The sequence below is a fragment of the Trichomycterus rosablanca genome, chromosome 25, assembly GCF_030014385.1.
Source record: "Trichomycterus rosablanca isolate fTriRos1 chromosome 25, fTriRos1.hap1, whole genome shotgun sequence".
Lineage (NCBI taxonomy): Eukaryota > Metazoa > Chordata > Actinopteri > Siluriformes > Trichomycteridae > Trichomycterus > Trichomycterus rosablanca.
Window position 1 is genome coordinate 2,608,991 of NC_086012.1, and position 13,312 is coordinate 2,622,302.

General features: G+C 39.7%; 1 protein-coding gene across 3 annotated transcripts; it reads right to left on the minus strand.

Moving 5' to 3' along the window:
- Window positions 1-703: 703 nt before the first annotated feature.
- Window positions 704-7,057, minus strand: tagln (transgelin). 3 transcript variants are annotated; one of them, XM_062987400.1, is made up of 6 exons: window positions 6,874-7,057; window positions 3,974-4,016; window positions 3,016-3,204; window positions 2,626-2,797; window positions 2,346-2,448; window positions 704-1,292 (listed from the first exon to the last, which is right to left on the minus strand). In XM_062987400.1, exons 2-6 carry the CDS (start codon window positions 3,983-3,985, stop codon window positions 1,148-1,150), a joined length of 621 nt encoding a protein of 206 aa, XP_062843470.1. In that variant the 5' UTR covers window positions 3,986-4,016; window positions 6,874-7,057; the 3' UTR covers window positions 704-1,147. The 3 variants fall into 3 exon arrangements, with proteins under 3 accessions (XP_062843470.1, XP_062843471.1, XP_062843472.1); XM_062987401.1 differs by lacking the exon at window positions 3,974-4,016; XM_062987402.1 differs by lacking the exon at window positions 3,974-4,016 and having other exon boundaries at window positions 3,016-3,207.
- Window positions 7,058-13,312: the final 6,255 nt, after the last annotated feature.

Below are 13,312 nucleotides of genomic sequence, written 5' to 3' on the forward strand. Positions count from 1 at the left end.
CACTATCTGTAGTCAATCATGATTTCCAGGAATATCTAGGAATGACAAAACTGCACTGTTCTTTACTTAATTGAATTCAAATTATACAGATGCTCAAATTTGATTGTTTTAGTCAAGTTTGCCAGATTTGCATTACAAAAGCAGCCCAATGACACAATGAATAAGGAGGCACTGCATTAATTCTCTAAATAATTACACACTGGTAAAATGCATTGTTTAAATCTAGCCCTAGTTTTGGTTTGTTTGGGTTTTTTTTTTGCCCAAACTGCATTTTTAATCTTGCTCTTTTATGCACAACTTCATCCAAGAAAGGACATGTTTCCTAATGCAAGATTTTTAACTCTGTTTATTCTGTTGCTACGTCCAGATACTCATCAGAAGCTCGTACTTACTAGATGGTTAACTGATAATTACTTCACTCTGTTCTGTGTTTGTGAGAAAATATACCCGCAGCACAGCGGAGGCATGAAAAATGCATGAACACAGTCATAGTAGCTTGTTCACACGCTGATGAAATGCTGCGTTCATTCAGTAGATTCAAAGGTGTTTAGAATTTCAATTTACTGGTGGAAGAGGAATGAAGTTTGTAATATACGTCACATTTCTTAAACTCGTGTTTTACCAGGAATCATGAGTTTTTTACTCATTTGTGAATACATGCAGCATAAGGGTGTCACATCAAGAAAGAGCAGCAGAAACAGTATTTTGTTTTAAGTCACCATTTAATTAGACAAGATACAAAAATATCTGCAGTGGCTGCACCAGAATAAAACAGCCTTACAATTTAGAATCGCCAAATTACATTTTGTGCACATTTCATGTACCTGTATGTATTTGCTTGAGCTTTACCACCAAATGCAGGTTTCCTGAAAATCATTGTTGCGTCTTCTATGCAGCTATTATAATCACTCTCTGTGGGGGTATTAAGATCATAAGCGGGGGTTCGTTCAGCATTTGCAGTAACACAGTCGTTCGTTGGGGTCGTACTTTGTTCCAGGATTAGATAAACAATTCAGCTTTGTTGCTCTAAAGGATTTCAGAAACACCTGACTGTAGGTTTAGTTGAACTTAATACTGATGGCATGTTTTAGACCGGATCTGTTAAGGGTTGAGGGTCATTTTAAAAGGGAGGGAGGGTGAGTGGAGCTTAGGGGTTGATCTGTCTGGGTCTACCGTAGCCTGTCATGCCAGCTTGGGACGCCCCTTTGTTGGAGCCCATCTGCAGGCCGATAACGCTCTTTCCTGATTTCATCTGGTCATCAGAGAAGTCCCTTCTGTTCTCCTGAGCTTTCCTGTAACAGACATCACCAAAGTACACATTTACTTACAATAAAAAAGGAAGCTGATGGATGACACTTGTGCCCCGTGTATGCCAGGAAAGTCTACTACTAACAATTTAACTGTTTTAAATATTAACCTGTGTCGCAAACTGACTTTGTTCACTGCTCATCAAACCATATATGAATGCATGCAGTTGTCCTGGTAAACGATTCGACTGACACTTCAGCCAAGGCACTTTAGTTTTTATTTAAAATCACCTGGTACTTTATGGAGTCCATGATTCCATTTATCCTTACATGGCCCAAGAGAGACAAAACAACCACAAATCATTACAGATCCTCCACTATACTTGATAGCTTTCCTGTAATCCGTCCATCATTTTACACCAAACCCACATGGATCGGTTTTTGTTTTGTCTGATTGCTGCAGCTAAACAGTTGATCTGATCACATGAATTATTCCTTCCGGTGGTCCCTGAGTTTCCTGAGGTGGTTGCTTGAGGATAATTCATCGGCATATCAGATTGGCACTGTTTTACACTGGATGCCCTTTTCAATGCAACACTTTTATTTATCTAGCTTGGGACCAGCACCAAGGGAGCACTGAAAGAGTATGTGTCCTTTTCAGTGGCTAGGTTCACATTATACCATCTGTATTTGTGAGCCCAGTCTGGCATTTGAACCCCAGGAACTAGCAGTGTGACTCTTACCGTTACTCCACATTGGCTTATGTGCAAATTTGCTAAACTTTGTAATGAGCCAAGGAACAAAAGACTTTCTACTGCAGGATTCTCACTTCAGTGCCACGTTACCCCAACTTCCATTCTGCAGAGCCCCATCTAAATCCAATGGAGCTCTGACAGTATATTGTCTAAGAAATTGAGGGTTAATGGCCGTGCTTAAGGTCCCAACAGTGGCAACCTGGCAGTGATGAGGCTTGAACCAGCGACCTTTCGATTTCTAGTCCAATTCCTTAACCACTGGGCTATAACTTCCCTGAATAGCGGCTTTTGGTTGTAAACAATCCGACCATTATGAATACTGCAAATATTGTCTGCTACTCACTTAAAGAACCAGTCAGGATTGCCGCGGAAATTCCCATCATCCTTAGTTACTGCAATGCTGCCGAGGGCCATCAGTGTTCTCTGCACCGCCGCCAAGTCTTTTCCTGTGAGCACAGAAAAGTAAACATGCACCTTTAACAGGCTGAATGGCTATAAAAGCAAGATAAAGATAACTCATCTTGGTTTATAATCTTTCTGGACTTGTTAACGTCTCTTTTAGAAATCTGTGGCTGCTTTATGATGTTTAATGAACTGTATAACAGTTTTAACAGTTTTCTTACCCTCCCAGAGATCAACGGTCTGAAACATGTCAGTTTTGCTGACGCCGTACACCTCGGCTGCGTTAAGGAACTGAGACACCTGCTCCATCTGTTTGAAGGCCATCGGTGAGCTCTGGATCTTTTTTATAGGCTTCTCACCATCGTGCAGACTGTTAATGAGCTCGCTCAGGACCTGGAAGACGCCAAGAGAAGTCATTTTTCATTCAGATTTAGAGGTATAATACAGTCCTAGTGGTAAAATGGGTTAAAAGGTCATGAGAAATGTTGTTTTTTTTAGGTAATTAGCTTAATCGTTCTCTATGTGAATACGAAAGGAATGCATGTACAATTAGTCAATCACATTTGGAACAGTTAAAGAGGGCATCAGTAGAACTTGACATGGTCACTTACACATCCGTCTTTTAGCCAGTCCTGGAAGCCCTGCTTGCCCTCTGCAGGTTTTCCAACCCCGGAGCCGCACTGAGCCACAATCCACTCAACCAGTCGCAGTTCCAGGTCAGGGTCGTACTTCTTATCGATCTTATCCTGAACCTGACGACTCAGCCCGTAGGATGGACCTTTGTTGGCCATGCCTGATCCCTGCTCCATACACACGGACCAAACCAGAAATATCAGTAAGCATATGTTTAATGCTCATACAAACAGAAAGCTGAATTATTATTATAGACCGGTATTTAAAGATATTTATCAGTCTGGGTAACAGTATGTAAATAACAGAAACTAAGAACAGTGGTTAATCTACCCAGTGATGACCTGCTGAGATTTCTTTAAGAGCTTGCCACCAGATAAATATGTAATAAAAACTGGAGAACTATAGACATCCCTAATCACTAAGGTTAATGTTTTTAAAACTCTGGCAACCAAAAGCTTCTAAGAAAGTTTCCTTTCACGAAGACGTCATGGCTGGTTTCCCAGTTCAGCAGGTATTTTTGCTGAAACACACATCACCTGAAGCCACAAGCCAATCACAATCCAGTGAACAGCCACAAACCAGCAACAACCAACAATGCGAACGCAGGCTGCCACATGGTACAATCAGCAATTCATAAATCACACATGTATCCATAAATCATGCATTTAATCAGATGCATAAGCTGAAAAAATGGATTCGCAACATCCCAGCATCACGGCCTTTAAGGTCCTTCTACTCAGCACAGCCCATTATCAGTTCCAAATTAAATTCTGTGTTTTTATTATTTCTATGCTTGAATTCTACCTGGAGTTGATAATGAGAAATAAAGGGCTGGACAGGAGGAGGCTTTAAAGGCTACATGAGCACATCTATCAATGTTCTCAGTTCCAGCAAAGCGCACACTGCAGCAGCTGTGTAGATCAGTAGTACTTTCACCTGTGCTGCCATCTTGAGGTCTGGACACCACTGATCTCTGTGCCTGCAGGTTACAGGTGGGTAGAAATATGCATGTCAGGTCAGGCTCAATACATTTTGGGGGAAGAAGTTGTCATTTGATGTTGAAGATGTTGAACAGTGTATTGGCTGTGTTGCGTTGATTATATGTTGGATAAACAGCAACGTCCTAAAATTACTCTATCAAGTATAAGCTCAGGAAACGAGGGGGCTGTTGGGGCGCAACCACCTCCTTGCCCCTCCAAAAAACATATATGGCCAAACCAACCATCAATATTTATTCAGATTTTTTAATAAACATGTGGTAACACTTGCAGTGGGTCTGATTCACTGAGCGAAAGGCAGGACTCAACCCTCCACCCTGTTGGGTAAAGAAGTGTCTTCTCTGAGTTCTTAGATATTTCATTATATTTATTTAATTCAAAATTATTTAAAATTATTTAGTTATTTAAATAAAATAATTATAGTGTATAGGGTGTCCACATACTTTTTGCCATGCAGCGTTTTAGTATATTTAGCTTTAATCTATACTAAACTATAACTTTAAACATAATAATAATAATTATAATAATAACATAATAAGTGATGTCTACACTGAACTGGAATGGAATGTAGATAGCTTTATCTTCTCCACCCACTCTCGACATGCTCCTGAATGTTGACGTCTGGCTCTTCAGGTACTTGACAGTGGTTTATACAGTACATGACATTCTGGATGTTTTGCTGATGTTGCTTGAAGAAATTATATCAGTTAGTTTTTTGTCTGGACAGGTTCCTGTTTTATGACTCAGTGAAGCAGCTGCTGGTGTGGGTGCCGCACGTCAACATGAGTCCTGAGGACCAGGGTTCAATCCTTGCCTCTGAGTATGTCTGTGAAGACTTCTCCTCATGTCTGTTTGGCTATGCTTTGAATATTCATACTTAAGGTTTTTTTTATTATTATTTTATTTTTATAAAGACATGCCAGTAGTTGGATTGGCTACTTTAAGTAACTCTTAGATATGAGTGAGTAAATGTGTCAGTGTGTTTTGCCCTATGAGGGCCAGGTTTGTGACTATTACAGCCTTCAGTTTTATGGAAAGGCCTTCACTGGAACATGAAATATATGTTATATGGAAGCATATATATGTTATATAATTGATTGTATACACCTGTTAGCAATGCAAAGTGTATAAAGACAAATATGTGTATGTACACCATATGGCCAAAAGTATTTGGACACCTGACTATAAGCTTGTTGGACATCCCATTTCAAAAACTAATGGTACAACAAAAGGCTTCTCACAAGACTTTGAAGTATGTCTGTGGGAATTTGTGCTTATTCAGTCAAAAGCATTAAGCTGATTAAGAAAGCCTCAGTTGATGTTCCAGTTCATTCCAAACTGTTTAGTAGGGCTAAGGTCAGGACTTTTATTCGTGTTGTTATAGAGCTTGCTTTGTGCCAAGGCGCACAGTCATACTGAAACAGGAAAGGGTCTTCCCTAAACTGTTGCTGCAAAGTTGATATAAATTATATATAATTACAAGTGGTGTCCCAATACTTTTTTCCATATAGTGTATTTACTGTGATGTATTGGTGGCTTGTCATCTCAGACAGACCCACTGCAACCTTGACCAGGATGAAGCACTTAGTGAAAATGATTGATCACAAAGTTTTAATGAAGTTAAGGCTCCACACAAAACCATGTCCTTATAAACCTCACTTTTTTAAAGAAAAAGGCCTTCCCTAAACTGTTGGCACAAAGTCAAAAGCATATTATTTCTTTAACATCATTGATTTTATACACCTGGTAGCAGTGGGCATGGTCAAAATGCGTTTTTTTTTTCGGGGCCTTCGCGTCAGAACCTTCTGTTAAACGTTTATCTGAGCTGCTTTGCTTCTCTACAGTCCTTGTGTTTACAGATCAGGATGAGGTCACAGTGAACGTCAGATAAATCTCTGGACGCTCGACTGTAAACTGTTCCAAGGTTTACTTTAGACTCTTTGTTATTTAAAACAAATGTCGAGTAGTGATGACTGACTGTGAATCAGGGGGCATTAACACTGGCAGTCAGTGGAGCGGCAGAGGCTTCGGTGGTGAACCTGGTCCAGGATGGTGATGAGCCTTTTATGGTAATTATTTGCATTTGAGCTGGAGTTTTATCACTCCTATGATATGGGAACATCCCATTAAGAAACCAAAGGCAATAATATAAAACCCGCCCAGTCCATTTGCAGCTATAACAGCCTGTCCTCTTCTGATGTTTCATTGGGCTGTTCCAGGCCAACTTCATCTTTATAGACCTTGCTTTGTTCACATGGGTACAGCCAGCATATAAGTCATTCTATATACTTGATTTTATCCATCCTTTAGCAATGGGTGTGGCTGAAAAATCAAGTCAATAATTAAAAGGGGTGTCCACATACTTTTGGTCATAAGATTTAACGTGGAAATCTTGGAATAAATTAACAACTTAAAGTATCAATCTTCATAAAGCCTTAATGTATTGATCTCACAGAACTTATCTAAAGGTCTTGTGTAGTAATCTAAATGTTCACCTCCAGACTCATGTCTAGTAATGCTGTCTGCCTCAAATGATCAATCCCGTCAGTCTAAAACTGAGTTATCAGGCCATTTATTATTATTTCTTTGGTTTTTTTTAGTCTGACTCATGTTACATCTTCTGGAAAATAAATATGAACCACAGTACAGCACAACATCTTACAAGAAGCATTAAACGACTTTAAAAGGACTTGGCATCACTAACACAGAGGTTCAGATAAACACATCAGTACAGATAGGTTCCAGTCCCCAAAGATATTAACCAAGTCACATGACCCTCAAATAAAAACACACATTCAGGCGTCTCTGAAAGTCTGAAGGAATGACGTTCATACTCACTGTGTATTAGGTTTGGATGAAGACCTGGTCCTTCGGCACCGTTCAGAAGGGTGTACGTATGAAAGTATGCACCAGTGTGTCTCTGGGCGTGAGAGTTTTATGCCCTGGTGGAGTCCTCCCTCCGAAAAGAGCAAGTTTAAAACTAGAAGAGCTGCAGTGACTTCACCATTCGAGAACTGGGCAGACAGAGAATGGAGATAGAAAAAGGAAACCGTGGCCTTAAATGGACATGGCCTTTTTCTCCAAGCCTTCCTTTTCGGCGGCCTCTCCCTCCCGACGTGCTTCGTTTTTTTCATGTTCTGCAAGAAGGGCAGCCTTATTTGGGAAGACGCCGGGAAGTGAAGAGAACTTGGGCCAAGAGGCTTCTGGTTTGGTCGGGGAGAAGAATTCTCCAAATACCACACAGCACCACTTCATCAGCTCAGGCTCAGGCCAGGAAGGAATCAGAGCGAGGCAGACATGAGATGGATGTGAGGGATTAAATAAAAAAGGTAAAGGTAAAAATAAAAAAGATGTCCTGCTTATACAGTCACATAACAGTCAGATACAGTCACATAACATCTGTATCTGAACGTTAAAACCTTCTGAAAGCATCTCACGTCTGGTAGTAAGGAATTTTATTTATTCTGTGGTCTACTTTCCAAGCAATGTACTTTTGCAGAAGAATTGTTTTTCCCCATGTGGGTTCTGCACAATTAATTCTTTATAATAATTTATCATTTTCTTCCCAATCTAGTCGTATCCAATTACCTGATTGCATTACGCTTCCTCTCTACTGATGCTGATCCCCACTTCTGATTGAGGAGAGCAAGACTGATACTTGCGCAGTAGTCGATTGCATCTTTTCACCGGCACGAGGCGAGTTCACATGCAGATCAACTTTGTGTGTGGAGAGACACGCCCTGATCAATGTATTATTCCTTCGACGTAATTGCATCAGTTATGAGGAATCTCCTCTGGCACCCGCCCTGAACAACAAGCCAATCTTGAACATGTAGCCGCCCAGACGGATGGCAGAGCTGAGTTTCGATCCGGCGAGTTTGAAATGTCAGCTCTGGTGTGCTAGTGTGTTTTACCACTGAGCAGCAATCATTGCTGACTAATATTAACAGGTGCCTCTTTATCCTGCCCCCATTTTTGGCCAGATGTTGCATTAGATGTGCCATCAGACTTATCAACACAAAACTAAACAAAACAAAAAAACCAAGAGCTTGAAATTGTAGCTGAACAAAATACTTATAAACAGCAAATAAGAGAGCAAGAATTTCTGAATTAACAATAATTGAACGTATTAAAGTGAATTAATTAATGCGTGTTTGTCATATTTCATCAAGGAACCTTTGTTTAGACTCTAGTGAAATTACTGTATGACACCAAAGTGTCTAAAATATAATGCTAAAGATCTTATTCGATGGTGAGCTTACTATTTTTAGAAACACTGTTAGTAAACAGTGTGCAATTTGAGACACAACCTTTCAGCTCACAGGCAGCGCCACTTTTCTGTATGCTATAGTGAGTTTCAGAAAGCATAGTCAAATATTTCATGCTAAATTATTGTACCCCATAAAACACTCCTGTAAAAGATTAATCAATGTGTCCAAAAAAGTACTAAAAATATGTTATAATAATTCAGAATTTATGCAGATTAATTCTGGTAGCCCTGATGTGTATTTTTGCTACTATAGATACAGATATAACAGTAATGTCAGATTTCTCTTTGATCGTTTGCTATAATACAGGCACAGCATTGCTGAGGTATTTAAAAGCATCCAAGCATCTTACCACCTACCCTGGGGAAGGAACTGGTGGAGGCCGCTTTTCAACCACTAAAACCTATTCAATCAAGAGTGGAAATCTCCTTCAGCCAAAATTACCGGGATCTATTCAGCCACAACCCAAGTTTACTTAAGATCATCATCATTCTCTCTGATTCAAGGCAACATGAGCTTCTGGTTACTTTCCACTTGACATTCATCGAGAAACTGGAAATAAATAAAAAACTTCGTTTTAATTTAGTATTTAATTATATGTTATTTGATAATTGTTCTTGCAGTTCCAAACATGAGCAGTTTCTCCTGTTTTGTCATCTGTGCCAACCACATCAACCAGTGAGCAATAATGGCCTCATAAAATCAGCCTACTGTCTTGATCCTTGATGTCATTTCAACGTTAATGCATTTGATAAACATCTCATTCCTAAACAATGAGCAGGACCATGAAGTTCTTTTGAATTTGCTGCTGTAGCAGCCTCCAACCATCCAGACCAGACTTCACATCAGCAAGCTCTGGCACTAATGTAAGATGATAAGGCATTTCTCACAGTCTGCGTTCCAATTTATCCCAAAGTTCTTGGATGGGCTGTTCCCGGCCAGTCCGGTTCTTCCAAACAAAATGTGGAATATGTAATACTGAGACAGACTTTTTCTGTATATAATAAATTTCTGGCAACAGTTTTGCCTTTTTCTGTTCCCTGTGCACAAAGCAAAGTCCATAAAGAAAGTCCATTGTTTGACAAGATGGGTGTGGAAGAATTCTCCTGTCCCACACAGAGCCCTACCCTAACCTGAATGACTGCAAAGACAGATTGTCTTTTCCAACATCAGTTCATGAACTCACAAAAAGTCACACAAGCTCCATCCAAATTGTGGACAGTGTTTGCAGAGAGTTAAATGTTGTATAATAAAACACAAAACGGAGAGCTAATACATTTATAACCGTGGTTTTGGAATGGCATGTCCAACAAGCTCACGGTCAAGTGTCCACGTACTTTTGTCCATAAATTCGTACACTCCTGCTTCACCAGTCACCTGTCGCCATCTATTGGAGATGAAATAAACAGCACATTTTTTGTGCTTCTGCTTTTCTTCAGTTTAACCCAACCACGTCTATAGTCATGGCTGGATTACTGACCGGGCCAGTGGGGCCAGCGCCCTTGCTGCTTCTGTTCTGTGCATCACATCATGGATCCATGCGTTCGCTTTTAGTTTGATCAGGGACTGACACAAAGGAAATAACTGTATGTTTATCAGTGCTGGTAATTTTCAAATTACAGTGGGACAGTGGTAGTCTAGTGAGTAGGGCTTTGGGCTATCATCTAAAAGGTTAAGAGTTTGAATCCCAGCTCTGCCATGCAGCCACTGTTGGGTCCTTGAGCAAGGCCCTTAACCCTGTCTGCTCCAGGGGTGCCGTACAATGACTGCCCCTGTGCTCTTTCTATGCGAAGAAAGAATTTCATTGTACTGTATGACTGTATATGTGTATATGACAAACAAAGGTGTTCTATTCTATTCCAAATTAGTGTTTGTTGCTTTGGTGGAGTGTACACAAGATTTGTTATCGCAGGAACATATGAAAAAGGAACACCTTTGTTATCTTGAGAACACTCAAGGTCTTTCCGTCCAGAATAAATATTTACCTGCTGTGTCTAACGCTACTAAGCTACATTACTAGTTAGCTTACATTTACATTTTCGGCATTTAGCAGACGCTTTTATCCAAAGCGACTTACAATTATGACTGAACACATTTTTTGAGCAATTGAGGGTTAAGGGCCTTGCTCAGGGGCCCAACAGTGGCAATTTGGAGGTGGTGGGGCTTGAACCGGCAACCTTTTGATTACTAGTCCAGTATCTTAGCCACTGAGCTATCACTGGTCATTGTTTAGCTGACTAAACAAACAGCAGAGGTATCAATTTATATTAGAGGAAACGATGTCCACATTCTTATACTATCATATTTTATCTGGACATTAAATGGTAGTAAAGTGAAATTGCTTTATTCATGTTTTATGTTTAGTTTTGTTTTGTTTGTTTGTTTGCTGTTCTCATTGAAAATCAGTTACCACGTCCTGTACAAACAACAACACTTAGAAGTAGTGCTGGGCGGATCGATCCAAATATCAATATTATCGATACCAACGTTGGTATTGGTATCGGATCGATACTAGTGTGATGGGATCGACACTTTTTCTCCGCAACTTTCAGCACTTTTCTCCTGTTTTGTCAGAAAGTAAAGACCATGTCTGTACACACACACCGCTCCTCTCACATCTTACACACCTCGCTCCTGTCCTGCTCTGCTGTGTTTTGTCGTGGTACCGTCACACTGCTATGTTGGTAACATCCTAACAGACATCAGTACCTCGGTAGGCATTGGAAGATTGTAAGTTTTTGAATACTTTGATTTGCAGATACAGAAATGGGGGCAATTTTATGGAAATAATAGTGTCAATTATACGTACGTAAAGTATTCGACGCACCTTACGCACTTTGCGCATCCTACGCAAATGAATCGGAGCATGCGTAGTGAGGCTCTTATACCGTGTGTTTGTGTTTTGATGAAGTGCTCTTTTCTTTTAAGTTTGTGCTTATAAATGGACACAGAATAGCATTTTTTATTTTAAATTAACAAGGACACATGTATTCGGTTACTATTAAAACACAACTATGTGGTATGATAGGCCATGATGGTAACGTTGTGAGAAAGTAAAGCTCCAGAAACAACAAATCTGACCACTTTAAACAACTACATTTATTTTACAACCCTACTGAGAGCAGCTACTTACAAAAATGTAAGTATTACAATAATACACTTAAGGTCATTCGGATTTAGCAATTTGATGATGCATCTACCTTAATTATTAAAAAGTATCGGTATCTGCGATACTGGCCCTGTATTTACTTGGTATCGGATCGATACCAAATTTTGCAGTATCGCACACCTCTACTTTGAAGGATAGTTCTCTTGAGTGATTGACCTAACCCTGTTTTAAAATAGAAATATTAAATGATTAACGTACCAGAACTTTTGTGCTATGTTAAATTTATTAAATAAATGTGCAAATAAACTAAAATGTGAAGTGAACATGTATTAAGTAGTTGTAGCCTAGCAGTTAGGGTACTGGACTAGTAATCAGAAGGTTGCAAGTTCAAGACCCACCGCAGCCTGTTGGGCCCTTGAGCAAGGTCCTTAACCCTCAATTGCTCACACATTATACTGTCACAGTTCTGTAAATCGTTTTGGATTAAAAAACGTCAGTTGAATGCTGAAAATGTAAATGTAGTAACCGATTTGACCAAAAGGTGGCGCAAACATTTCAACTGGCCGAAAAGCTTCAACATCGGAATTCATCAGAAAGCTTCATTTCCCATCACTGCAGCTGGTTTAAACTAATGGGACCAAACTCAACAAGTCAAGAGATCTTTAACTACATTATTTACTTCATATTATTAGTTTTATTTGTCCCACTGCCGATGGGATCCAGGATTTGAATCGCCAGCTGTGCTCTCGGCCAGTCGTGCATCTACCTACAGACAACATTGGCTGTCAAGCTTTGAGGGGGGTATGTTACAGCATTGCACCCAGTCATTCTGGAAAACCTGGGCCCACAGCAACCTTGACCATGATAAATTGGTGGTAAGTTTTGTAACAGTAGGTGTGGCTAAAACACATATACTCAGTAACTAAGATGGGTGTCCACGTACACCAATGAGTGATAATTTGGGATTAATATGCAGAATGAATCATAAAGACACCAATTTATTTAAAAGCAGTTTTAGTATTCATTATGTTTGAACGTAATGATCAGAGAAAAATATAAAATAACATAACATATCAGAGCTCTTGCCAGATTAGTCTGCATATACAGAAGAACCCAAAATCACAATGAAAAGATTCGATTTTAATGAGATGCTGGAATAACGAGCTGCATTTGATGTTCCACCATATGCGAGAGCTGAAAAGAAATATGTTCGGTTCTGTCAGCCAGAGAGGACATCTGTTCTGTTCCAGCACTTGGGACCCACAGCACATTGTGAAATCTTGCTATTCTTTCAACTCTAATAAAGTGCAGATGGAGGAAGCTAATGTGCGTATGAATTCTGAGAAATCGACCAAGAAATTCAGTGTAAATATGAAACCAATAATAACACTCCTTGTTTAAAAGCGGGATTTTTACACTCCAGATTTAGTTTCTTGGGTTTCATCTCTATTATATCCTGGTACATTTGCTCCATATCATGACATATAATGCTGCAGTACCCTGTCATGATCCTTCCACTTTTATACGTCACGATGGGTTTGGTGTTCTTGGGAAAATGCATGGAAACCCTATTTTGGAGTGCATCTCTGTGCTTCCTCTTATTAAGCAGAAACCATTATGTGCAGTGCAGTTAACTGCTTATTGTGTAACTTTATTTCTGGTGTGTTTAGGTCATCCTGCAACTCTTACCTTTGTTATTATTGGTCTGGGAGTATGTTGTAAAAATTTCATGTGGGTTATCTGTCCAGGGACTACTTGTGGTTCCATAAACTTGATACTGACAGAGGTGTTTAACCAACCACATATGGATACCTTTGCTATGATCGCTACTCTTTGGGTGAATTATCCCAGTTAAATGGGAACTAGATGCAATTTGCATTAAAATAATATACATACAATA

What these genes read in the sequence shown, in the direction of transcription:
- tagln (XM_062987400.1), bottom strand. An exon ending in GACCGTTGATCTCTGGGAGG is followed by an intron (nt 2,449 to 2,625) that starts GTAAGAAAACTG and finishes CTGTGCTCACAG; the next exon opens with GAAAAGACTTGGCGGCGGTG. An exon ending in AATCCTGACTGGTTCTTTAA is followed by an intron (nt 1,293 to 2,345) that starts GTGAGTAGCAGA and finishes TGTCTGTTACAG; the next exon opens with GAAAGCTCAGGAGAACAGAA.